The sequence below is a fragment of the Schistocerca gregaria genome, chromosome 10, assembly GCF_023897955.1.
Source record: "Schistocerca gregaria isolate iqSchGreg1 chromosome 10, iqSchGreg1.2, whole genome shotgun sequence".
Lineage (NCBI taxonomy): Eukaryota > Metazoa > Arthropoda > Insecta > Orthoptera > Acrididae > Schistocerca > Schistocerca gregaria.
The window spans coordinates 66,616,343-66,642,014 of record NC_064929.1 but is presented as its reverse complement, the minus strand read 5'-3'; the positions used below and the strand labels follow the sequence as shown (position 1 = coordinate 66,642,014).

The 25,672-nt window shown below is 42.5% G+C and overlaps 1 protein-coding gene across 2 annotated transcripts in view; it reads right to left on the bottom strand.

The window, feature by feature from the left end:
* Nucleotides 1-25,672, bottom strand: part of LOC126293270 (multiple epidermal growth factor-like domains protein 11) — a 121,700-nt gene that overhangs the window by 30,039 nt on the left and 65,989 nt on the right. The window contains exons 6-8 of one of the 2 annotated variants that reach the window (XM_049986392.1): nucleotides 13,956-14,321; nucleotides 10,767-11,095; nucleotides 3,793-3,921 (exon numbers count right to left, since the gene is read on the bottom strand). In XM_049986392.1, the coding sequence (XP_049842349.1) occupies nucleotides 3,793-3,921; nucleotides 10,767-11,095; nucleotides 13,956-14,321 (824 nt within the window). The remainder of the gene's footprint in view (nucleotides 1-3,792; nucleotides 3,922-10,766; nucleotides 11,096-13,955; nucleotides 14,322-25,672) is intronic. The other variant, XM_049986393.1, reaches the window with a different exon arrangement.

Genomic DNA, 25,672 nt, shown 5'->3' with positions numbered 1-25,672 from the left:
GCAGGAATAACCGATCCAACAACTGCGCCAGACACTTGTTGTCTTATATACGTGTTGCTGATCGCAGCGCCGTGTTCTGCCTGTGTACATATCTCTGCATTTGGATACACATGCCTACACCAGTTTCTTTAGCGCTTCGGTATAGAAACAAGCCTACCAATTTTCGTTTATGTCGTATCACTTCTTCTTGGTGTTGCGAGTTTTTTTCTGTCACTGTATTTTCCAATACGTATTGGACAAATCACCGCCACGTTTAGTGAGTGGGAAATTTTGAAGTATCAGCATTCAAAATACCAAGCTGTCAGTTTATATTATACGCCTATAACTACTAGGCTTACCAGACCACTGCACCTGAAGGGATAGCAATTCCATTCTACACAGAGTACGCGAAAGAACTTGTCCCCCTTCTAACAGCCGTGTACCGCAAGTCTCTAGAAGAACGGAAGGTTCCAAATGACTGGAAAAGAGCACAGGTAGTCCCAGTCTTCAAGAAGGGTCGTCGAGCAGATGCGCAAAACTATAGACCTATATCTCTGACGTCGATCTGTTGTAGAATTTTAGAACATGTTTTTTGCTCGCGTATCATGTCGTTTTTGGAAACCCAGAATCTACTCTGTAGGAATCAACATGGATTCCGGAAACAGCGATCGTGTGAGACCCTCGCTTTATTTGTTCATGAGACCCAGAAAATATTACATCCAGGCTCCCAGGTAGATGCTATTTTCCTTGATTTCCGGAAGGCGTTCGATACAGTTCCGCACTGTCGCCTGATAAACAAAGTAAGAGCCTACGGAATATCAGATCGGCTGTGTGGCTGGATTGAAGAGTCTTTAGCAAACAGAAGACATCATATTGTTATCAATGGAGAGACGTCTACAGACGTTAAGGTAACCTCTGGCATGCCAAAGGGGAGTGTTATGGGACCATTGCTTTTCACAATATATATATATGACCTAGTAGATAATGTAGGAAGTTCCATGCGGCTTTTCGCGGATGATGCTGTAGTATACAGAGAAGTTGCAGCATTAGAAAATTGCAACGAAATGCAGGAAGATCTGCAGCGGATAGGCACTTGGTGCAGGGAGTGGCAACTGACCCTTAACATAGACAAATGTAATGTATAGCGAATACATAGAAAGAAGGATCCTTTATTGTATGATTATATGATAGCGGAACAAACACTGGTAGCGGTTACTTCTGTAAAATATTGGGGAGTATGCGTGCGGAACGATTTGAAGTGGAATGATCATATAAAATTAATTGTTGGTAAGGCGGGTACCAGGTTGAGATTCATTGGGAGAGTCCTTAGAAAATGTAGTCCATCAGCAAAAGAGGTCGCTTACAAAACACTCGTTCGACCTATACTTGAGTATTGCTCATCAGTGTGGGATCCGTACCATATCGGGTTGACGGAGGAGATAGAGAAGATCCAAAGAAGAGTGGCGTGTTTCGTCACAGGGTTATTTGGTAACCGTGATAGCGTTACGGAGATGTTTAGTAAACTCAAGTGGCAGACTCTGCAAGAGAGGCGTTCTGCATCACGGTGTAGCTTGCTCGCCAGGTTTCGAGAGGGGGCGTTTCTGGATGAGGTATCGAATATATTGCTTCCCCCTACTTATACCTACCGAGGAGATCACGAATGTAAAATTAGAGAGATTAGAGCACGCACGGAGGCTTTCAGACAGTCGTTCTTCCCGCGAACCCTATGCGACTGGAACAGAAAAGGGAGGTAATGACAGTGGTACGTAAAGTGCCCTCCGCCACACACCGTTGGGTGGCTTGGTGAGTATAAATGTAGATGTATATGTAGAACCCAGACAGTCCCTATTTTTAGTGCTGTCGCGTGTAATGGCTGGGGTTGCCAAAATGTCTAGCTTTGAGAATTTTATGACTGGTGTGCATTTTTTAAATTTTAAATTTATATGCTGGACATTGCGTTTTGAACATTCGTCGTGCCTCTGTTAGCCGACCTTTGGAGAAAATACTTGACATAGATGGGGGGCTTCAGATTCCGCCACGACTTTTCACTTTACTTTTACACATTTGACAACACATTATAGGTTGTGTTTGTGTTTTTTTTCTTGTGTCAACTGACTCATGACCACGTTTCATTTTTTATCTGTTCACATTTTTGTGCCATCGCTTAGCAATGGCCAAAAGGGTATGTTTAATGTTAACCTGCAACAGGGATACAAATTTTTAGTACTCTCTAATGGCAGTAACGACGAATTTGTTTATTGCGTACTATGCAATGGAGAACTTTCTGTAGCAGACAAAGGCAAGGGTGATACCAAATACCATATGAAAACATTTAAACATCAGAGTGTTATTAATGCTGCTGGTTCACCAAGCATAACACTGTTTCTTAAAGCCAAAGATGCATGGAGGCATCACCATGTAAAGATGGGAGTAACACTGATCTGGAGTGTGCCGCTTAAAATGTTACATTTTCACATTACAATGCTAGACAAACGAACTGAGTGTCAGAGCACAAGACTGCATGTCTTAACTGCTAAAAATGTTGCATGACCCAAAATTTTCGTCTGCTAATCAAAACTGGAGCGATTACTGTTAACGTTTCTCCCCCCATTTATATTTGATAACGGGTTGCATTCGTTGGAAAACATCAATTACATAACTGCAATGATGGATAGCTCGGACAGAAGTGAAGCAAAACTTGTTCTGATTGTTGTGAGATATATGTCTGGGGAAGGCAATTGAAGTTAAACTTGAGAAACTTCTGCAGAATGTGAAAAAATACAAACGTGGAGAAAAATACAAATAAATAAATGAAGTTTGTCTATTATGTATATAAAGCTGAGTGTATGTCTAGAACATCCTTGCAATCACCTGGATCAATTTCAGCCGAATTTGGCACAGGAACAACGGAACAGCAGATCTTACAAGTGTCAGCACTATGGGGTTTAGAAACGCCTAGGTGCAATAGGAGTGGAGATGCGGGCAAAAACGCGTTTTTTTTCAGCCCCTGGCATATAGATTGTCGTAAACAAAAGGTATTTTGTTTTTGTTTTATAACAGTATCGGGTTGCCACATCAACTTGCTTTGCAAGGCTGTCTACATGTTGGGGCAAAAATCATTTTTTCCAGCCCCTGGCATGTAGGTTGCCCTACATGACATGTGTGTTGTTAGTGTTGCATCAGCCTGCATTACTGAATTGTATTGCAGGGGCTACACATGCTGGGTGTGGGTAGTCTGAGGCAGATATAGGAGAGAACAGAGTGAGGGGGAGGAGGAAATGACCAGCAGGAGGGGAGGGGAGAGAGAGAGAGAGAGAGAGAGAGAGAGAGAGAGAGAGAGAGAGAGAGAGAGAGAGAGAGAGGTGGAAGGGTTAGAAGGGTTAGAGGGGTAGTGGGCAGGTGGAGAAGAGCAATTAGAAAGAGAGATTTGGAGGAGCATGTGGTCAGAGAGATGAAGGATGAAGATGTGGCCTGGGAGGGGTGGAGGAAATGGACAAAAAAGAGGGGGAAGCAAGATGAGACAGAGAGATTGGGAAGTTGGGGATAGACGGAGATGGGAGGTTGAGGTGGATGTAAAGAGAGGAAGGAGGAGGTGTGTTCAGTATATGTGGCAAACGTATTCAACGATGAATCTGCGGAGAAACTTCTAGTGTTTCAATAGTCTTATAAGACTTTTCAGTAATTTCAGAAACAGATTCCAGGCTGACTCGAGAAACTGCAATAATATCCTGGTTGTGTCCAAAAAAATGCTGCTTCATTTCTCAACAAATTGCAATTTTTCCCTATAGTGATTGTCATTAATGGTGAGCCTACCTTGTTGCAGAAGGCCCTTGCCACTCCGCCTCTTCTTCCACCACACGGCCACAACCACAGTCGACGTCAGCGCGAGTAGGGCCACTACCCCGACTCCGGCAGAGACAGCCACTGGTAGAGATGTCCCTGCTGTTGGCAACACAAAATTATGTAGACTGCTGCAACTGAAATTGCAATGGTAGGAATGGTAAAATGTTAAGAATTTTACTTTTTATTCAATTGCAGTGCAGTAGGCAAATACATGAAAATTTGTAGGTCATATACAGAGCACAGAGGATGTGAAATTCAATACACAGAGTGGCCATCCATGGCAGCAGCAGGGGCTCCAAGTATGGATGGCGGTTGTTCCTGAAAGAATTGGTTTTGGCCATATCGTATTTTTTTTCATCTCCAGTTTAAAATGACTGTTAAAACCGCTCAAAATAATAGGTTTTTCTAAAAAAATCTGTTATTTCCAGGAACAAACGTAGCATCGAACAAAGACTGAAAAATTCTGAGAGTCCCTAGGGCTTTTGCATCATATGTTTCAAGATACATAGAATGAAACTATCAATTGAAACAGATGACTATACTTTTTTGGGAAGTATCCTACAAAAAAATCACAAGTATTATCCTGTTGATTCTAGCATTTTGAAACTCCTCTAAAAAATTATGCTATAATCAGAGATAATACAACTATTAGGACAACGTGAATAGTCAGTATTAAAGGGTGAAAACTGAGGCTGAAAAAAGCTATTTTTCTTGCTGTGTTGTCTATTTTAAAGTGTGACAAACAGGTAAAGGCGTACTTTGTAGACTATCTACTTCGTATTTTTATTATAGACAATTAATGAATTTTTAAGTTTTTAGTTTATTACCGTTGCCCTATTTTTTTATTTTATTATTTCACAGAAATGTCAGATAAATAATAAACTTTCGTGTAAAATTTGTAGCGTTCTTCTTCTTTAACTATTTCGAATGGAAACCCGTTTTGTAGCCAAATAATTTTATTTACTGTTTAACAGAAATGTTAATGAAATTGAGTCTTTGAAGACTAAACTAAAAACACTCTTTAAAAAAATTCGAATGAGGAATTTAGACAGTTGACAAAATAGATTTACCAACAACAATTGCTTCTCAATAGTTAAAATGCCAGTAATGGATTAACCCATTGGTCAATATTTACTACCAAATCTGTCCATAAATATTTGTTCTATGATGAACTGATAATGTAGGTCGACTCCTTTCATCAGAAAAGGTATTATTCAAAGATAATACCAGTAAATCAAAAGCCATCGAAGGTCTTACAAACGATAAATGTTTTGCAGCTGGAAATGACAGGCCTATCATACCCTTTAGACTGTGCTCCCAAAAATGGAAAGTGTAGTGAATCACAACAGGTACATAATTGTCTTATGTTAATCATTTCTCACTCATCGTTTCTAACTGTCAATGTTGTTATTAAAATAGCTCCGACTGCTTTTCCCATTTTCTATAATAACGCAACATTTACCTGAAAGCAATGGAAATTTTACGAATAACATTAGTCGTTTTTTTAAAAAATATTATTTAAAAATCAAAATAATTAATACCACCGCTATGACAAATTGATACATCAGTTTTACTCATACACCCGGTTATTAGTAAAAAAGACCTGTTATGACGGAGACCAAAGAAATGCCGAAAAAATTGCGGTTATTCAGAACCAAAATAGCGCTTTCGGTTCTAACTGGTCGTTTTTTCCGATCCGTAGGTCCGACACCGTTGGGTCCGTCGTTCCATGCTGATTCAGCTCTGCCAGTTCCTCGACAAATCATGATGATATGCATTCAGAGAGTGAAATGAAATGAAATGATCGTGTGGCATTACAGGCTCGGACCCTATGTGGCATAATTTGTCCGCCTGGTGCAAATATTTCCATTTAAAGCCACTTTGGCGACTTGCGCATCGATGATGGGGAGAAGACACACACCTCTGACGCGGCTGGCAATCGAACACGAGACTCAGAATAAATACTTATTTATTTTTTCAATTACAAAATTTCATGGAACAGTATGAAGATTCATTACATCGCGATACAAATGGTACGATACTCCATTGCTAACACCTGAGAAATCTTACAGTAAGCATTTCTTTACGTCATAATATGAAGTGGTACAAGTCAATTTTTGTTCACTGTGAGATACAGAGTCCTAAAGTTAAATGAGCGCTGAAAAATCTGCAGTTGAGATACCAGAAATATTCAACCATATGGCTTCTTACTAGAGATGAACCTTTCTTTCTGTTTGTTTGGATCATTAGTTTCAGAAGCATTATAGTCAGAAAAATGGAGGTAATGGACTTGTACCACTATTGAAATAAGCCCTTCATATGTACAAATGATCATGTATTATGTGACCAGTACTCACGGGTTTTAAGTTGCAATAAGCAGATCATTACTGCCATATCATATCTTTCATGTGTGTTCGTAATTAGAAATAACGTACAAAAATGAAACATTACCTTCTTTCTGGTGAAATTTATGCCTTTTCCGTCGTGTTACCTACAGCTTAACTGTGAAAAAATCGCTTTTTCTTGAAATAAACTTCTCTTCTCTTTAAGAAAAATATTCTTAATTCCCATTAATCACCTTGGCGGAGTAGTTGTCACCAATTCTTATAGTTTCGTTTATTCTGCATAATTCCGTGTTGTCCTATGATATAATACATAAATAGTGTCTCAGAATGACGTTCCAAAATTTGAGGCAGGTTCCTCGCACCAAGATGTAAAAATTCCAGTAAACTTTGACTCTGAAATGCATAACTCAAGAAGTATGAGCAGTTTTCACCCTCAGTACTGTGAACGTACTCTTTTCTGTAGCAAACTCTTTGCTTTCCATATTTTGGGAGGAGGTGCTGTTGGTCAAAACAAAAAAAGGTCCAGTATACATGGACTCTGAAATGCATACCTTAAGAATTACGAACATTTGTTCATCTTCGCTGCAGTGAAACATCTCTCTTCCACTAAAGAAGTGCTCATAGGTCTTTAGCTACGCATTTTAGATCCTATTTTCTTGTTTTGGTCAATACTACATCCTCCCAAAATATGGAAAGCAAAGAGTTTGATTGGGCACAGTTAAATGTGAGGTGCCTCAGGGATCAGTGCTGATGCCCTCTAGTATTACAGGTGATTCTGAAATATTTCTGTTTGTTGGTGGCACTACCTTGGTAGTAAAGGATGTTGTATGCAACATTGGCACTGTTTCAAATAGTGCAGTTCATTACAACACTTAGGACTTGTAGAAAATACACACTAAATCACATTAAGACTCAGTTTTTTTGCATTTTCTAACACACAACAAAACTCGACATTTTAGTTTCACAGAGTGGATGTATGATTACTGAATCTGATCAGTTCAAATTTCTTGGTGTTCAGATAGATCTCTGCAACGACAAAAGGCAGAGCTAAGCACTATCTGTCGGCGAATTAAGGGAGCTATAAAGTTTCATTTAGTTGTACATTTGTTCGCTTGAGGCGCTGTTGACTAGGTGTCAGCGTCAGTTGATGCTAAGATGGCGACCGCTCAACAGAAAGCTTTTTGTGTTATTGAGTACGGCAGAAGTGAATCGACGACAGTTGTTCAGCGTGCATTTAGTGCGAAGTATGGTGTTAAACCGCCGCATCCAGCAAGCATTTGTTCGCAGCCCAGGAAAATCGACTCGCCGTACGGCTCTCTCTGAAGATGGCTGAAAGGTATACAGCCGAAATATTAGAAGAAGAAGCAGAATTCATGCGGCTGCATTCCCAAAACGTAATGTAGCTGTCAAGAAACTGTTTTCCCGATCTGATAGAACATTTACGATGTGTAGGAAGGGTGTTAGAGCACTGAACTTAATGTCCCATCCACCGTACACATCACCAGCAGTATCGCATGCTCTCACTCCATATGATACTGCACAGAGGTCTGGAATTAGATCCAGGACATTGACGCAAAGACTGGTGACCGGAGACTTCATACCACCACTTTTCCCGGTCCTCTGCCGCAGAATCAACGGGAAACTTGTCAACAGTGTGCAGCATACGCAGACAGTCACCCAGCCAAGTATCGACCATGCCCAGTGGTTCTTAACTTCGGTGATCAGATGTGAACTGGGGTACCAACCTTGACACAGCCCAGCCCTCGACTGCTTGGATGCTATCACTATACAGACTAGGAAATTACAGCCCCATTAGCACCACAAAACAGAGGGCTGCATTTGGAATGGAGCTGTGACTAGGAAGCACGGACTCCTGACGGGTTTCACGTTGTGTTTAGTGACGAATCGCTGTTCTACACTGCCCTGAATGACTCTCTTTGGCAAATATGGTGCTCGGCTGGGGAGAAATCCCATTCCTCCGATGTTTTGAAGAGGCACATTGGTATTACTTTGTCATAATGATGTAGCAAGACGTCATGCATGACTTCAGATGACCACCGATAGCATGGCACCACAGGTCGTCACAGAGAGCCTGCATCATATTGTGTAAGCTCTCTGCGACAGTATCAGGGTGCCATTTTTGAATAAGGCTCATCCACAGATGGCACGTGTCTCTGTGAAGTGTCTGTGTAGTATTGAGGTACTCCCACAGCCAGCAAGATCCCCAGATCTGTCCCTGACAGAATGTGTGTGGCATCTGTTTGGATGTCAGTGTCCAGATTATCAAGGGTCAGTTACAACAGTTGTGACCAGCTTGTCTCGGGAGACGATACAACGGCTTTATGACTCCCTACGCAGTCGAATTAGCGCATGCATGAACGTGAAGATGGTTTAAGATTATACTGATAAGTGGATTCTTAGTGCTAAATTATTCATAAATTTGACACATAGTCTTTCAATCTGTGAAGTTTTATTTCGTTTCCCCTTCCACTACTGGCGTCACCTTTTCTCAAGCAGTAAAATTATATACATACAGGGTGAGTCAAGGATTTAAGAACTTTGCAATGATACAGAATTTTAATGAGATAACTTATAGAATCAGTAGGGAGGTGTCGATATCGTCCTCCCCCTCCCCCCCTCCCTCTCTCTCTCTCTCTCTCTCTCTCTCTCTCTCTCTCTCTCTCTCTCCATCTCTTACTCATCCTCTCTATGTCCATTTGCCCCACCCCCTCTCTCTAAGAGCATATTGTTCTCCACCCTCTCTCTCCCCCCCCTCCCCCTCTCTCTCCATCTCTTACTCATCCTCTCTATGTCCATTTGCTCCACCCCCTCTCTCTAAGAGCATATTGTTCTCCCCCCTCCCGCCCCCCCCCCCTCTCTCTCTCTCTCTCTCTCTCTCTCTCTCTCTCTCTCTCTCTCTCTCTCTCTCTCTCTCTCTCTCTCTCTTTCTCTCTCGCTCTCTCTTGCTGTCTACCATTCCTCTACACCTTCCTCCTCTAACCATCTCAATCTGTCTCCAGCCATTCCCATCAGCACATTTAGCCCCTGCAATACAGTTAAGTAAAATGGGCCAACATTACAAACAGCTAAACTGTCATGAAGCACAGGCTAGAATATTAATGCTTGAAAATCTTTTATTTGCCCCTGACATAGAGGCCACAACAAAGAGCAGTTTGATAAGGCAGTCCAATACTAGTCCAACACAGCATATTTGTCACGGATGGCCCAGAAAACTTTCATGCCTCTGACAAGTAGGCTGCCCAGCAAAGCAGGTTGATTTGGCAGGTCCACACAACATGTGTGCCATGCAAGGCAGCCTGTACGCCAGGGGATTGGAAGCAACACGTTTTTGCCTGTATCTCGACTTCTATTAGAGCCAGGAGATTATAAGCCCCACAGTGATGATTCTCATGAGGCCTGTCCTTTCTGTGCCAAATTTAATTGAAATAGGCCCAGCAGTTTTGGAGAAGATCCTGGACATACACACATACATTCTACTTTACATATGCAGTGTTATCCGAAAAGGTTGCAACAAACTTCCAGGGGAGGTGAGGCACATCATAAGGATTGAAAATTGCTAAGCAGCCCATGCCCACAAACATCAGGAATAGTTGTAGAGGAGGTCGAATATCAGAAATGAAACAAAAGAGTGCTGCATTTGAAATATTTGTTGTATAGAATAGTACACATGGTGTATGACATCAATACATATATAATGTTACAACAGGTGCTCTAAGTTTGCACCGTAGGACATCTTGTATGCCTGACACCAACGCAGTATTGACTACCAGACACGGTCAAACACTCTGGGAGCTTCTTTGATTGTACCAGCTGTGCAGTTGATTCTTGCATTGAGATATCCACCAGGTTTGTGATACATAGCATTTTTGACTTTCTTTAACAGGTATTTGAACAGGTTATTCCTGTATCGGTGGATTCCCTGCCACCCTCCGCCACTCACTGGATTTATGAAGCCTTGGCTTCTTTCTGTGGGGAACCATGAAATCTATGATGTATCTTCATCCATTGGCATCTAAAACGGATTTCCTCATAAGAATCGTCTGCCCAGCTGCTACAAGCAAAGAAACTCCCAGTGTGTTTGACCTAGTTCAGCAGTCAGTGCTCTATGGGTGTCAGGGATGCATGGTGTCTGATTGTGCAAACTTGGAGCACCTGTTGTAACATTTGACATGTTTTCATGCTGAACACTATGTGTACTCCTTATGTCCAATAAATGTTTCAAACATATCACTCTTTCACTTTTTGATCTTCAACCTCTGCCACCACTTAACTCTGACATTTGGGGCCACGTGTTGCTGTGCAATGCTCAAACTTTGATGTTCGCCAACTCCCTTAGAACTTGGCTGCAACATTTATGCGACACCCTTATAACAGATAACAGTCCCTTGCAGTACACCTGAAGTCCTTTCCATGTCTGAAAATTTCTTTCCATCAATAACGACATACTGTGTTCTATTTGCTACTAGTAACTCTCCAATCCAATCACATAAGTGCTCTGCTATTCCCCAAGTATTCATGTCATTTCAGCGAATCTAATTCACTTGTCAAATGTAAGGAGCAATAACTGTAGTACTTTACCAGAACTGTGGCATGCTTCCCCTGAACAGAGCGCTAGCGACTGGCTGAGAGGTCGGCAGGTACTGTTGGATGGGTCGTTAGGGTCCATCTGGAACCCCTCCAGGCAAGAGCATGTGTTGGTCGCTGTGCAGTTGGCGTTGACACAAGTGGCCTCGCACATGGGGCGACATGTGGAGTTTGTGGCGTCTTCAGGGTCCATCTCATAGCCATCCAGGCACTCACATGTGTCAGGCAGCACGCACGTGGCATGGAGACACTCAGAGGTGCAGATGGGCAGGCAGGTGTTGTTGAAGGCTTCCCCATTGGCTTCCGGGCTGATGGAGGTGCTGCTGTAAAGATATCTGAAGTGGAGACATATGTCGCTCAATGACCTACAGGCTACTAGGTAATTGCCTAGAGCTGTCCAGTTACTTATTTACAGAAATCTTACAGTAGTTTCAAATAGAAATGAGTTCCATCGTTTCCTCTCCATCTCTGTGTACACTCCCAGCAGTGAAACATGATAACTGCAATCTGGCAACCAAACAGTACCAAAGACGATGGATTTCACAGTAACAATGTTATTTTAAGATAATGATGGTTTACAGCCAATCAATATTTTTGAAAATCATGATTTACGTAATAGTTGTACCTCAGTATCTCAAACAACAGTTCACCATCAGGTAAAAAAAAGACATTAATTGCAGAACATGCATCAAGTCATAATTTGTGTCAAGATCAACACTATACCTTAACTGCAAAATTGTGGAATATAGAAAAGTACCTAATTCATACACATGGTAAAACATAAACACTGTGAAGCACATGACCAAATTCTTACATGCTACTAACTTTGCAGAATCCCTCTGCTCTTAACAGTGCTGTAAAACGAATGCATTCCCTGTGAGTATTCTTTTCCACATGAGAGACTATACGTTTAGTTGAATTCTTCAAAACATTCTAGAGCCATATGATTGGTGATGGGGTGATAATTCTTTGTATTGTCCACAGAGAGACTCTTACATGTAATCATACAAGTGTTGTTCAGAGATGAATACAGCCATATGATATAAATATCATTTCGTATGGATAATTCCGTATGTAGAAGCTGAAACAGAATTGAATCTTGTTTAGATCTGACAGATGGATAAACTGCTGATACTATAAAGCATTTGTTCTGGTAAACATTGAAAGTCATTCCCACAGCACTATTCCAAAATGTCCTTAGTAGCAGCTTGAACAGGATTCCTGACAACAACAAAAACTATAAAAAAATGTTCTACACTGAAGTCCTAATCACATGATGTGCATGTCAGTATCCAGCAGAGGTGCCAATGACCATGCTGTTGCATGCCCTCATATCTAACATGGTCATCAGTATCCTCTTTGTTGAAAGAGAGGGCTGTTAATTGCCTGGTGTCAAAGGAAAGACAAGTAAATCATGTCTGAGGAGAATGGTTATACCATTGTTTGCTCCTGATCTAGGAGATGGGTCAAACTCGAAGCTCATGTTGGCATGCAAATTAACTTAGGAATAAATGGTTCAGTTAAAGAAGCAAAAGAATATATTATAATGTCATTCCATAATACTTTAAGCAACCAGAAGTAGTATCAACATGCTTCATTGAAATAAATAGAATTCTAAAGGTTACAAGCAACAAAAGGTAATGTGCTGGTTGGTGTACTTTCAAACAGAATTCTGAACGTTCCAACCTAACAAGTAATGTCCTGACTGATATATGTAATGCATCACTGGCACAAGGAATTTTTCCAGAGGTTAAAATATGTCACTGTTAGACCTATTCATAAGAAAGATGACAAGGCATACTTAAGTAATTATCATCCAAATTTCTTATTGATTTGTTTTTCGAAAATATTCGAAAAAGTAATGTATTCAACAGTAGTCTCACTCTTATTTGGAAACAATTTACTTAGCATATCACAGTTTGAATTCCAGATAGGTCGCTCATCTGAGAATACTATTTGTAAATTCACTCGTTAAATAGTACAAGCCTTAAAGAGTAAAATATCGCCTGTTGCTATTTTTCTGATCCTTCCAAGGCGTTTCATTATGAAGATCAAGTTACTCAGAAAAACTCAAGTTTTTGGAACTGTCGGTTTTATACACAGCAGTGTCGAATCATATTTAACAAACAGAGTACAAAACATTTGTTCTGAATAATTCAAACAATGCGGAGAACGAGAACTTGTTTGGGTTGTATGGCCATGGACCCTGTAACTCTTCAATCCCTGGCGTTTCGTCCAAGGCAAGTTGGACATCTTCGGAAGTGCTCCTGGTTGTGCTGAGTCTCGCCGACTGACAATTGAAACAATGTTAGAAGGGCAGAAAATTTCAGTGCCTGGGAAGAACCACAAAGAGAGTCTCACAAAGTTCAATTTGGGTCCTCTTCTGTTTCTTATTTATGTGAATGAACTGCATCATAACATTCAACAACCTTTATCAGTACTTTATGCAGATGATACTAATGATATAATTAATCCCATTAGAGAGAAAGAAACAGAAGATATTGTAAATGATGATTGCCAGGGAATTATTAAAACGTTCTCCGATTAGTTAGAAAGAAACTGTTGATTGCACAAAAGTCGGCAGGAAGACTAAAATGTGGTGTTCATCTATAGATGTCACTTCGGCACCTCTTCAAAGTGCTAGACATCTTAAATGTGTGTTACAGTGCATACAGGTAAGTTCGCTAATGAAATTCGTCACAAATAATAATAATTTGAGAACAACGGTGATGTGCATGCAAACAACGCTAGAGGGGAAAAGTGAGAATTATTACCCATTACTCGAGCTGTCAGTGGCTCGCGAAGGCATTAAATATGGAGGAACAAAAATCTTTGATCATTTGTACAATCAAATAAAGTGCCTGCCAGGTAACAAAGCAAATTTTAAGTCTAACCTAAAATCATTTCTTTTGCATGGATAAATTTCTAAATAAACTGGTAAATTGTAAAAAAAACTTTGTTTTTAAGTATAGCTAAAAGAAGAGGATTAAAAACTAATGTTCTTATTAATGTTAACACTAATCATGTGTACATATCCTGTGAAGTGATTTGTTACACATTTCCATAAAATAATCGTTCAAATGATCTATGGAACAAGTAAATAACTTTCTGAAGGAGGATTATCCTTTAGTGGGACTGTGGATCTCCTACGCAATGAAATATTTTTATATATGATGACATTACCTGCTAGACTCTAGGCTACTGTTGGATGGCATAGGACCCACATAGCCATCAAAGCAGCTGCATGTGTCCGGGGCTGTGCAATGGCCATTGATGCAGGCCAACTGGCACACGGGCACACATGTAGAGTTGGTCGCGTCCTGAAGGTCCAGCTGGTAGCCCGGGTGGCAGCGGCACGTGTCCGGCGCCACACAGTCGCCGTGTGAGCACACGTGTTGGCAGATGGGGATACAGGTGGTGCTGGTGGTCAACTCGTAGCCCTCGAGGCAGGCGCATGTGTCGGGTGCCACGCACTTCCCATTCTCACACTCGACTTTACATGTGGGACGGCAGATGTACTCCGTCTCTGTCTGCTTGTCGAACACATACCTGTGGAGGAAAATTGGGATGGTCAAGTATTTTTAATTCTGGGTTACTACTGAACACGGTGCATTTTATCTTTAAATAGCTAAAACAGGTTCTCCCTTTCTGACCTAATAACTCACATTGACTTTTACCGATATTAGCATTTATTGTCTTAGCCCACTATATTCAAGATGGGTTAAGGGTTCATTATCTCACATCCTTCCTATATTCACATACCAAATTACTCATAGCACCCAGACATATCTGTTATATCCTACCCATGCACTTCCCACAATTTTACAGAAAATTGTTCCTCCAGTCACTGTCTCCATATCTTTTCCATTTCACAATCCTTCCATAATAAACTAACATGGAACTGGTTATACACAACTACATTTATTACATAATTACTACCACCACCTTTATCACAATATAATAACACCTATGGTACCAACGTCAGAGTCTTTTATATTTACTTCAGTTTTAACCTGAAGACCAAACCCCAAATTTTCCCTCAGTTCTTTCCAACCTGAGGCCACTGTCATGTTTATCAATATGTCCTACTCCAAGAGCAGTTCCTGTCCCTACACCAGCCAGCCAAAGTGGCCGAGCGGTTCTAGGCGCTTCAGTCTGGAACCACACGACTGCTACGGTCGCAGGTTCCAATCCTGCCTCGGGCATGGATGTGTGTGATGTTCTTAGGCTAGTTACGTTTAAGTAGTTCTAAGTTATAGGGGACTGATGACATCAGCAGATAAGTCCGGTAGTGCTCAGAGCCATTTGAACCATTTGACGAACTGGAGGACTTTATTCAGTTGGTAGAACATTGTCCTTCATCAAGGCCATGCAGAACTTGCACAACATATGTAACAGAGTGAAACACATTCACAGTCCAAAGATGTACCCAGCCTGCAGTCACAGCCAGACATAGATAATGAGCTGTCAAAGCAGCTACTGCAGGCTGCTGGGCCACTTTCATATCAAGCTCCATCCTCGTGAAGACATCCTCACCTAGAACATTGGCTTCTGTAGCTCGTGGTCTAGTCACTAACGTTGCTCCTTCGGGATCACTGGGTCCCGGGTTTTATTCCCAGCTGGGTTGGGGATTTTCCCTGCCTGGGACTGCGTGTTTGTGTTGTCTTCATCATTGCAGCAGCATCATTCGGCTAGATCGGACTGTGGCAGAGATCGGACTGTGGCGGAGCTCGGACTGTGGCAGAGGTCGGACTGGACTGTGGCAGAGGTCGGACTGGACTGTGGCCGAAATTCGGAGTTTGTACGGGTGCTGATGACCACACAAACTGATTACCATAGAACACTGGCATTCATAAAGAGATTTCCACATGACAAAGTCAGTGACAGACAACAGTATTTAAACGTACCGGGAATGGCCTGTCATCGTGAGTACAGCTGATTCATGTAATGACTCTAGCCTGCACCAGTCATTCATGACACAGCCACCACCCCCACAGTCCTAATCAGGATGTGAACCACCAATGAATGACCAACTGCCCAAGCCCCTGGTAGCCCACAGTTGCTCTCCAATCAGCGGTTCCATGTTCATCATCCTAGCAGTCTCACTGATTCAACCTGACTAGTCCAGCTACCTGTCAACACATTGCTTTCTCGCCATCCCAAGTCAGCCAGCAGCCACCAGCCACAGTGCTGAGGTAGCAAAATCTGCACAGTCCATAAGTACCGTCAGTGTTCGTATATCAGTACCGATGGTCATCAGCCACCGGCTGCTGAATACCCACTACACATACACTGCTGAATGTGTTGAGTCATCAGTCTTCTGACTGGTTTGATGCAACTCGTCACTATTTCCTCTCCCGTGCCACCCTCTTCAATCTCTCAGCAGCACGCGGAACATGATCAGCTGCAACATCTGAACTGTGTCTCTGGTGACTTTATTTTTCCTAAAGTCAGACTGATCTTCATCTACCACATCCTCAGTTTACTTTTCCTTTCTTCTTTATACTGTCAGCAACGTGGATGCATGAGCTCTTAAGCTGATTGTGCGATTTTATCGCACTTGTCGGCTCTTGAAATCTTCGCAACTGTGTGTGTGATGTTATCTGAATGTCAGATGGTAGGCCCTATATCGGGACACTCATACATCCTACACGCCAACGTGAATAGTCGTTTCGTTGCCACTTCCCCTCATTTCTTTTAGAAATTCTGCTGGAATGTTATCAACACCTTCTGCCTTCTTCGATCTTAAGTCTTTCAAAGCTCATTTAAATTCTGATTCTAATACTGGATTTCATATCTTTATTATATCGACTCCTGTTTCTTCTTCTATCACATCATCAGACTAATATTCCCTCTAATAAAGGTTTTAGCAATTGGCTATCCATATTCTCTCCACTTCCACTCACTGCCGGCAGAGAGCCACTCACCGTCACCTTCCTATCAGTACCAATTACATATACGGGAATATAAAGGACATCAGGCACAAACAGCCTTTATCTTTTTTAACAACGGATTCTACACCTCCGAGAAGGAGACGACTGTGAACGTTCGAAACTGTGTCACTTTCTAATTGCAAACCACTGGGTAATTGCTGTCTACTGATGAAGCCATTCTCTCTCATGACGGTGTCAATAATAGTTTAACTCACATTGGTGACCCGACAAAAACTCAAATTCCTTTATGGAGACATATTCAAGAGCTCCTCTGCGTAAATGTGTGGTGTGATGCAAGAGATAATCAGATCATTGGGCCTTTCGAGTTACTGCATCATCTTTCACGACCCGGTTATGTGTCTTGAACCTGAGCTTCCCGAGTTATTGGAAGGGTTTTTTTTTCCCCTACAAAGATTGGACGAGGAAAGGGATATATGGAAAGCACTGACAAGAAGAAGGGACAAGATGATAGGGCATCTGTTAAGACTTCAGGGAATAACGTCCATGCTACTAGAGGGAGCTGTAGAGGTAATAAATATGCAGAATACATCCAGCAAATAATTGAGGACGTAGATTGCCAGTGCCACTGTGAGGTGAAGAAGCTCTCGCGAGAGAGGAAATGTGATGGAACGCATCAAAACAATGAGAAGACTCATGATTCAAAAACAAAAAAAAACAAAATTGTATGACTTTCCAGCGTGACAGGGACCGCACACTTTCTAGTCATCTGGTGACTCATCATCTGAACCTAACATTCCATAGGAGATGGACCGGCATAAAGAGTCATGTTTCTTGGCCACCTATGTCCCTGGACTTTCCACGTTAGATGTTCGTCTGTGAAGGTGCTCGAGAATCGAAGTCTGCAAATAAAAAAAACTGAAGACGAAAAGTCAAGATGACCACATAAGAGCTGCATGCAGTATTCTAAGGAGAATTCGGTATTGCGTTAAAACAAAGGTGTGATTCTGCCTTTTCTTAATGTTCTTCATGTAATTGTTAGGGCTACCTTCTCCAGCAGCTGAATTCCTGTGAGCAATAATGATTGACTACATCTTGTATGGAATCTTCTATTCGAATTAGCCTTTAGTTATCACCATCTAAGATATCTGTTGTTACTCTTGAAATACCCTATGTACTGGGTCAAAATCATAACTGTTTAGAATGTACCACAGTGGTGCAGGCGAAGTAGAGAGGATCAAATGGGCATGGGACTCTTTGGGGACTATGAACCTGTAACATAACCTTAAATTCGCCTACAGAAACTGCCTAAGCTACAGTGCATGCATGACACAAGAGCTTTTGGCTAAAATCGTCCTTAAATGTTAAAAAAATCCTGTTCGTCCCCTTAAAAATGTAAAATTGACGTTTGTGTAAATTTGTACTCGCCTGGGTCGCTGCGTCGTATGTCATGTAAGTAGATTATACCGGGTGCTTATAATTAAGCCTTCCCTATTTAACATGCTATAACACGGAAACTAAGTACCATATGAGGTCCAGAGTTGGAAGCATTAATGTCAAGGATATGGGACGAGAAATAATGCAGTATCAATTCAATTGCAACACTTTTAAAGTGCTGCTATGGTACATCATACCATCAGATACCAGTATCATTACTGTTACAAAAGGGACTCAAAATGACGCTCATCAGAGTCAAAAAGAGTATGAAAGCGCAGGATTGCATTCTGCACAGCAGAACGAAGCATGCCCGTAGGTATGCCGGCTACCTCTCTAGATATGCTGCGCTTCAGATCAGCACGTGTGTAAATGTTCCCCTGGTAAATCCTGTCCGAGTAGCCCTACAACCAAAAATCACAGAGAGTGAGATCATATGATCGTGCCGGTCAGCTATTTGGAAACGACTCGCTGATAATTTGATCGTTTCCGAATGTTTCGGAGAAGCAGGTGAACTTTTCGAGCGATGTGCGGTGGGGCCCCATCTTGCACGAAAACTATTGAGTTCAATTCGTCTCTCTGCTGTAAGGCGGGTATGACATGCTGGCGAACCATATCGCAGTAATGCTGGCGTCACACTGTACGTCATTAGGACTTGAGCGCCAACCTGTTCAAAAAAAGAATGGGACAATCATGAGTGTAGCCATGAAGCCATACCATACGGTGACACAATCACATACAGAGGAACTTTATCCACAGTGACTGGAGGTGAAGCTGCCCAGACTTGGCAATTCTGTGTGTTCACCTCACCCGTCAGAGAAAAATGAGCTTCGTCTGTCCATAGGGAGGTCCAGATCCAGCCCTCGTCAACTTCAATCCTTGTGAGAAAGTGGACAGCCAGCCCTCGTCAACTTCAATGCTTGCGAGAAAGTGGACAGCCAGCCCTCGTCAACTTCAATCCTTGTGAGAAAGTGGACAGCCAGCCCTCGTCAACTTCAATCCGTGCGAGAAAGTGGAGAGCCAGCCCTAGTCAACTTCAATCCGTGCGAGAAAGTGGACACCCATCCCTCGTCAACTTCAATGCTTGCGAGAATGTGGACAGCCAGCCCTCATCAACTTCAATCCTTGCGAGAAAGTGGACAGCCAGCCCTCGTCAACTTCAATGCTTGCGAGAAAGTGGACAGCCAGCCCTCGTCAACTTCAATGCTTGTGAGAAAGTGGACAGCCAGACCTCGTCAACTTCAATCCTTGCGATAAAGTGGACAGCCAGCCCTCATCAACTTCAATGCTTGCGAGAAAGTGGACAGCCAGCCCTCGTCAACTTCAATCCTTGCGAGAAAGTGGACAGCCAGCCCTCGTCAACTTCAATCCGTGCGAGAAAGTGGAGAGCCAGCCCTAGTCAACTTCAATCCGTGCGAGAAAGTGGACACCCATCCCTCGTCAACTTCAATGCTTGCGAGAATGTGGACAGCCAGCCCTCATCAACTTCAATCCTTGCGAGAAAGTGGACAGCCAGCCCTCGTCAACTTCAATGCTTGCGAGAAAGTGGACAGCCAGCCCTCGTCAACTTCAATGCTTGCGAGAAAGTGGACAGCCAGACCTCGTCAACTTCAATCCTTGCGATAAAGTGGACAGCCAGCCCTCATCAACTTCAATGCTTGCGAGAAAGTGGACAGCCAGCCCTCGTCAACTTCAATCCTTGCGAGAAAGTGGACAGTGAAATAAACAAGTAGTTGTGCGTCCTGTGGTGCAAGCTGCTGTACGATATGGATCTTGTACAGGTACCATTTGAGAATGGTTCGAAGCACCTTCATATAGTAGACCACGGGATGTGCAACTGTCGTGACACAGGACGCGCGCTGCCTGACGATTGGGAAATGCCCACAGCGTTGTCTGCCACAGCAACAGCGATTTCATCAACCACCTGTGGTGCAACAGGTCGTCGAACTCTTCCCGGAGCGACGCTCAGTTCTCAGTTGATTCGAACTTTTTCACCATGCTCCGCACAGCAGATGGAGAAAGAGGACCCTTCCATAATTCTTTCAGACGGCGATATTCTCGGAGTGCAGCTGCAGCATTAGTGTTGTTAACAGAGCTTCACCAATAACGCCCTGCTCCTTTTGTCCAAGCTCATGTTGACACGTTGACGTCACTGCGACTGGTCAGGTGTGTGAGACTATGAATCATGATGACTGATCATGGCACCTGGTGGCCATAGTCGGAACTGGACAGTGGCGCTGTGACTCAAGGGAATCATGCACCCCATTCTCTGGACATTAATCCTACCAACTCTGTGTGACATACCGTCACATAAATGGTTCAAATGGCTCTGAGCACTATGGGACTTAACATCTGTGGTCATCAGTCCCCTAGAACTACTCTAACCTAACTAACCTAAGGACATCACACACATCCATGCCCGAGGCAGGATTCGAACCTGCGACCGTAGCGGTCACGCGGTTCCAGACTGAAGCGCCTAGAACCGCGCAGCCACACCAGCCGCCTCACACAAATGGACATTTGGAGAAAGAGAAAGGAAGTTTTTGTTATGAGACGTGTGAATTGTAAATTATTTCAAGACTGTGTACGTGTGCACGATGTAAAACAAATAGTAAAGAACGTAAGTTTTTATTATCAAAACACAAATATCGATGTAATTAACAAAACACAGTTTTTTGGTATAATCTCTGTGTAATATAGGCCAGGAAGATCAGACACAATGCTTTGATTGAACTCTCTGTCCTGTTTTTGTTTCGCCTAGCGGTAGGGCGCGATTGTACTGCTGTCTGATAATTAACGTAAGCTTTATCTGTATTTTCGAAAAATATAATAGAAATTGTTGTTATAAACTGTGTTATTGACTTAGTTGTCACCTCTCATGATAGCAACCATTAACTATAATTAACAAAGTTTTTTACAGGACTTCGTAGTGCTGGGAGTTCAACCCCCCTACCAGGATTTAGTCAGCTATTACGCTGACGACTCATGTTATTAAATGTAAATGAGAGAGACTTCTCAGTTTTTATCTTTCATTAATTTCTAAATAAAAACTAATTTCAGTTACCAAAATTCACAGCACTGAATGAGTTCAGTATGTTTCATTTTGGCCGCCTAACGGCAGATGACATTCTCTCCAGTTTGGCCTTGCAAATAATGAACAAGAAATATTGAAAATCATTATATTCCGCAATATCTCAGTTAATCCTCATGTAATTTGGTACATAAATAACCAGTAGCCTCTGAGACCAATATTAATAATTACAGTTTGCGTAACAATACGCATATTTCCTTTTCTAAATAGCAGCGCTCACACAAATTATTTATTAGAAGGCGGTGAGTCGCGCGCTGTGTTTAAAAAATATTATGACGTACGTACTTCGGGACAGCCGATGACCGTACGAGTTTTATCGCGGTGTAAGTTAATTAAAAGTATCGTGCTAGCCCACAGTATTTAAAGCCACCCCAGACCAAAATCATAAAATATATTATAAAAATAAAATAACCCCAATCTTTAAACATGGAAATAGAAAAGATTGTAACAACTACGGAGGTATCTCTTTAATCAGCGTTGTGGGTAAAATCTTCTCAGGTATTGTTGAAAGGAAAGTGCGAGTATTAGTTGAGGACAAATTGGATGAAAATCAGTGTGGGTTTAGGCGTCTTAGAGGTTATCAGGACCAGATCTTTAGCTCACGGCAAATAATGGAGAAGTGTTACGAGTGGAACAGGGAATTGTATCTATGCTTTATAGTTCTAGAAAAGGCATATGACCGTGTTCCTAGGAGGAAGTTATTGTCTGTTCTACGAGATTATGGAATAGGAGGCAAACTGTTGCAAGCAATTAAAAGTCATTACATGAATAGTCAGGCAGCAGTTAGAGTTGACGGTAAATTGAGTTCATGGTTCACAGTAGTTTCAGGGGTAAGACAAGGCTGCAACCTGTCTCCACTGTTGTTCATATTATTTATGGATCATATGTTGAAAACAATAGACTGTCTGGGTGAGATAAAAATATGTGAACACAAAATAAGCAGTCTTGCATATGTGGATGACTTAGTTGTGATGGCAGATTCGATTGAAAGTTTGCAAAGTAATATTTCAGAGCTAGATCAGAAATGTAAGGACTGCGGTATGAAGATTAGCATCTCCAAAACGAAAGTAATTGTTGTGGTTGGCAGGAGAGCCAACACCGTGTTACTAGAGGAGGCCGAAAGGCACGCGATTTAGCTCACGCAGGCTGGCGTGAGGTCTGGAACAGGACAAGGAAATTAGAATTTAGAAACAACGGACGTAGCTGGTGGAATACTTAACTTTAATCCATTAATAACGAACGTCGCTCTTGACATTACATGATTCACAGTATCAATAGTAACTGATAATGGCGCCTTGCTAGGTCGTAGCAAATAACCTAGCTGAAGGCTATGCTAACTATCGTCTCGGCAAATGAGAGCGTAGAAGTCAGTGAACCATCGCCAGCAAAGTCGGCTGTACAACTGGGGCGAGTGCTAGGAAGTCTCTCTAGACCTGCCGTGTGGCGGCGCTCGGTCTGCAATCACTGATAGTGGCGACAGGCGGGTCCGACGTATACTAACGGACCGCGGCCGATTTAAAGGCTACCACCTAGCAAGTGTGGTGTCTGCCGGTGACACCACAGTAATGTTAGTGGGAAAGAGATATAAACCGATTGAGTGCCAAATAGGAGGAACAAAGTTAGAACAGGTGGACGGTTTCAAGTACTTAGGATGCATATTCTCACAGGATGGCAACATAGTGAAAGAACTGGAAGCGAGGTGTAGCAAAGCTAATGCAGTGAGCGCTCAGCTACGATCTAGTCTCTTCTGCAAGAAGGAAGTCAGTACCAAGACTGAGTTATCTGAGCACCGTTCAATTTTTCGGCCAAATTTGTTGTATGGGAGCGAAAGCTGGGTGGATTCAGGTTACCTTATCAACAAGGTTGAGGTTACGGGTATGAAAGTAGTTAGGATGATTGCAGGTACTAGCAGATGGGAACAATCACAGGAGGGTGTCCACAATGAGGAAATCAAAGAAAAACTGGGAATGAACTCTATAGATGTAACAGTCAGGGCGAACAGGCATAGATGGTGGGGTCATGTTACACACATGGGAGAAGCAAGGTTACCCAAGAGGCTCATGGGTTCAGCTGTAGAGGGTAGGAGGAGTCGAGGTAGACCAGGGAGAAGGTACCTGGATTCGGTTAAGAATGATTTTGAAGTAATAGGTTTTAACATCAGAAGAGGCACCAATGTTAGCACTGAATAGGGGATCATGGAGGAATTTTATAAGGGGGGCTATGCTCCAGACTGAACGCTGAAAGGCATAATCAGTCTTAAACGATGATGATGACGATGATGATGATGATGATGATGATGATGATGATGATGATGATAAAAATAAAAATATACACTTATACCGTGATATTTGGTACTCGTGTGGTAATTAGTTTCCGTGTTATAACGTGTTAAATAGGCAAAGTTAAATTATAAGCACATGGTGTATTAAGCTAGGAGAGCAAGACGCTATGTAATAGGCTTACTTTGGCCTGATTGCCACCTTCCGGTTATCTGTGGAAAGTAGACAGTTTGGTCAATATTTCTAACTTTGGTGTTGGTGATGATGAGGTGGTCCCATACCCCGAGGAGCGTAGGGAGCCGATGCGAGAGACCTGCACCGCCGACTAGGCAAGATCCTAGCGGAGGTGGTTTGCCATTGCCTTCCTCCGACCGTAATGGCGATGAATGATGGTGATGACGACAAGACAATAACATCCAGTCATCTCGAGGCAGGGAAAATCCCTGACGCCGACGGGAACAGAACCCGGGACCCCGTGCGCGGGAAGCGAGAACGCTACCGCAAAACCTCGAGCTGCGGACAAAATGAAAAGATCGTATGGCATAGTTGGCCGGGAGGCCCCATTCGGGGGAGTTCGGCCGCCGTATTGCAAGTCCTTTTTAGGTGACGCCACATCGGTGACTTGCGAGAAAGATGAATGATAAAAATGATGATGGACAAACATCCAGTCCCCTGTCGGGAATCGAACCTGGGCCCCCTACGTAGTAAACGGTAACGCTGCCGCTAAGTTATGCAGACGGACAAAAGTGTAGGTAATTTAACGTATTAGGGAATTATGGATTGCTACATACATCAGGTGGTGTTTATATCCATATGACGTCGATGTATCACTTGCTGTCACACTAATGTGTGAGTTTCCTCCTTTAGTGTTGGTGCATCTATAGTAGGTATTAAACTTTTGGTAGAGTAGTTATTTGTGAAGTTGTGGCATTATGACACTATCTAGCCCAACGAATTAAGAAAAAGAGGTTAAATTACATACGAGCGTACAACCATATAAACACGAATCATTTAAACAACATGATATAGCTGATAGGAACAAAGATATGAACCATAGAATTCCATAGAAGCAAACAGCCTGTAACCATATAACACCGCTGAGTCAACGGTCAACACTGTTGTCAAGTAACGTAATGAGAAAAACTTTCATAATTCGACAACTTCACAAATAACTGGTCCAGCAAAAGTTTAATACCTACTATAGCAAAACCAACACCAAAGACCCTGAATTATACACTATTGTGACAGCAACTGAGACATGGATGTCGTATTGATATCAAGACCACCTGATATACATAGCAAACCCTAATTCTATAACGCATTTAATTAACTACTTCAAAATTTGAAGAGATACGCCCAATAACGTTCATGTCTGGGGAGATTGCTGGCCAGCGTAAATGTTTAAACTCAGAAAAGTGTTCCTGGAGCTACTTTGTAGCAATTTTGGAAGTCTGGGACGTTGCATTGTCCTGAAGGAATTGCCAAAGTCCGTCGGAATACACACAGGAAATGAACTGATGCAGCTGATCAGACAGAATGCTTACGTACGTGTCACCTGCCAGGCTCGTATCTAGACGCATCAGGGGTCCCATATCACTCCACACGCCTCACACCATCACTGAGACTCCACCAGCTTAAAAAGTCTCCTGCTGATATGCAGGGTCCATGGATTCATGAGCTTATCTCCATCCCTGTACACGTCCATCCACATGATACAATCTGAAACGAGACTCCTCCGACCAGGCAACATGTTTCCAGTCATCAACAGTCCAATTTCAGTGCTGGCAGGCCCAGGCGAGGCGTTAAAGCTTTATGTCGTGCAGTCATCAAGGATACATGAGTGGGCCTTCGGCTCCGAAAGCCCATATCAATGATGTTTCGTTGAATGGTTTGCACGCTGACACTTGTTGATGGCCCAGCATTGAAATCTGCAGCAATTTATGTAAGGGTTGCACTTCTGTCACGTTGAACGATTCTCTTCAGTCGTCGCTGGTCCAATTCTTGCACGATTTTTTTCCGGCCGCAACAATGTCGGAGATTTCATGTTTTACCGGATTCCTGATATTCAGGTACACCCGTGAAATGATCATACGAGAAAATCCCCACTTCATCGCTACGTCGGAGATGCTGTGTCCCATCGATAGTGCACCGAATGTAAAACCACGTTCGAGCTCATTTAAATCTCGATAACCTGCCATTGTAGCA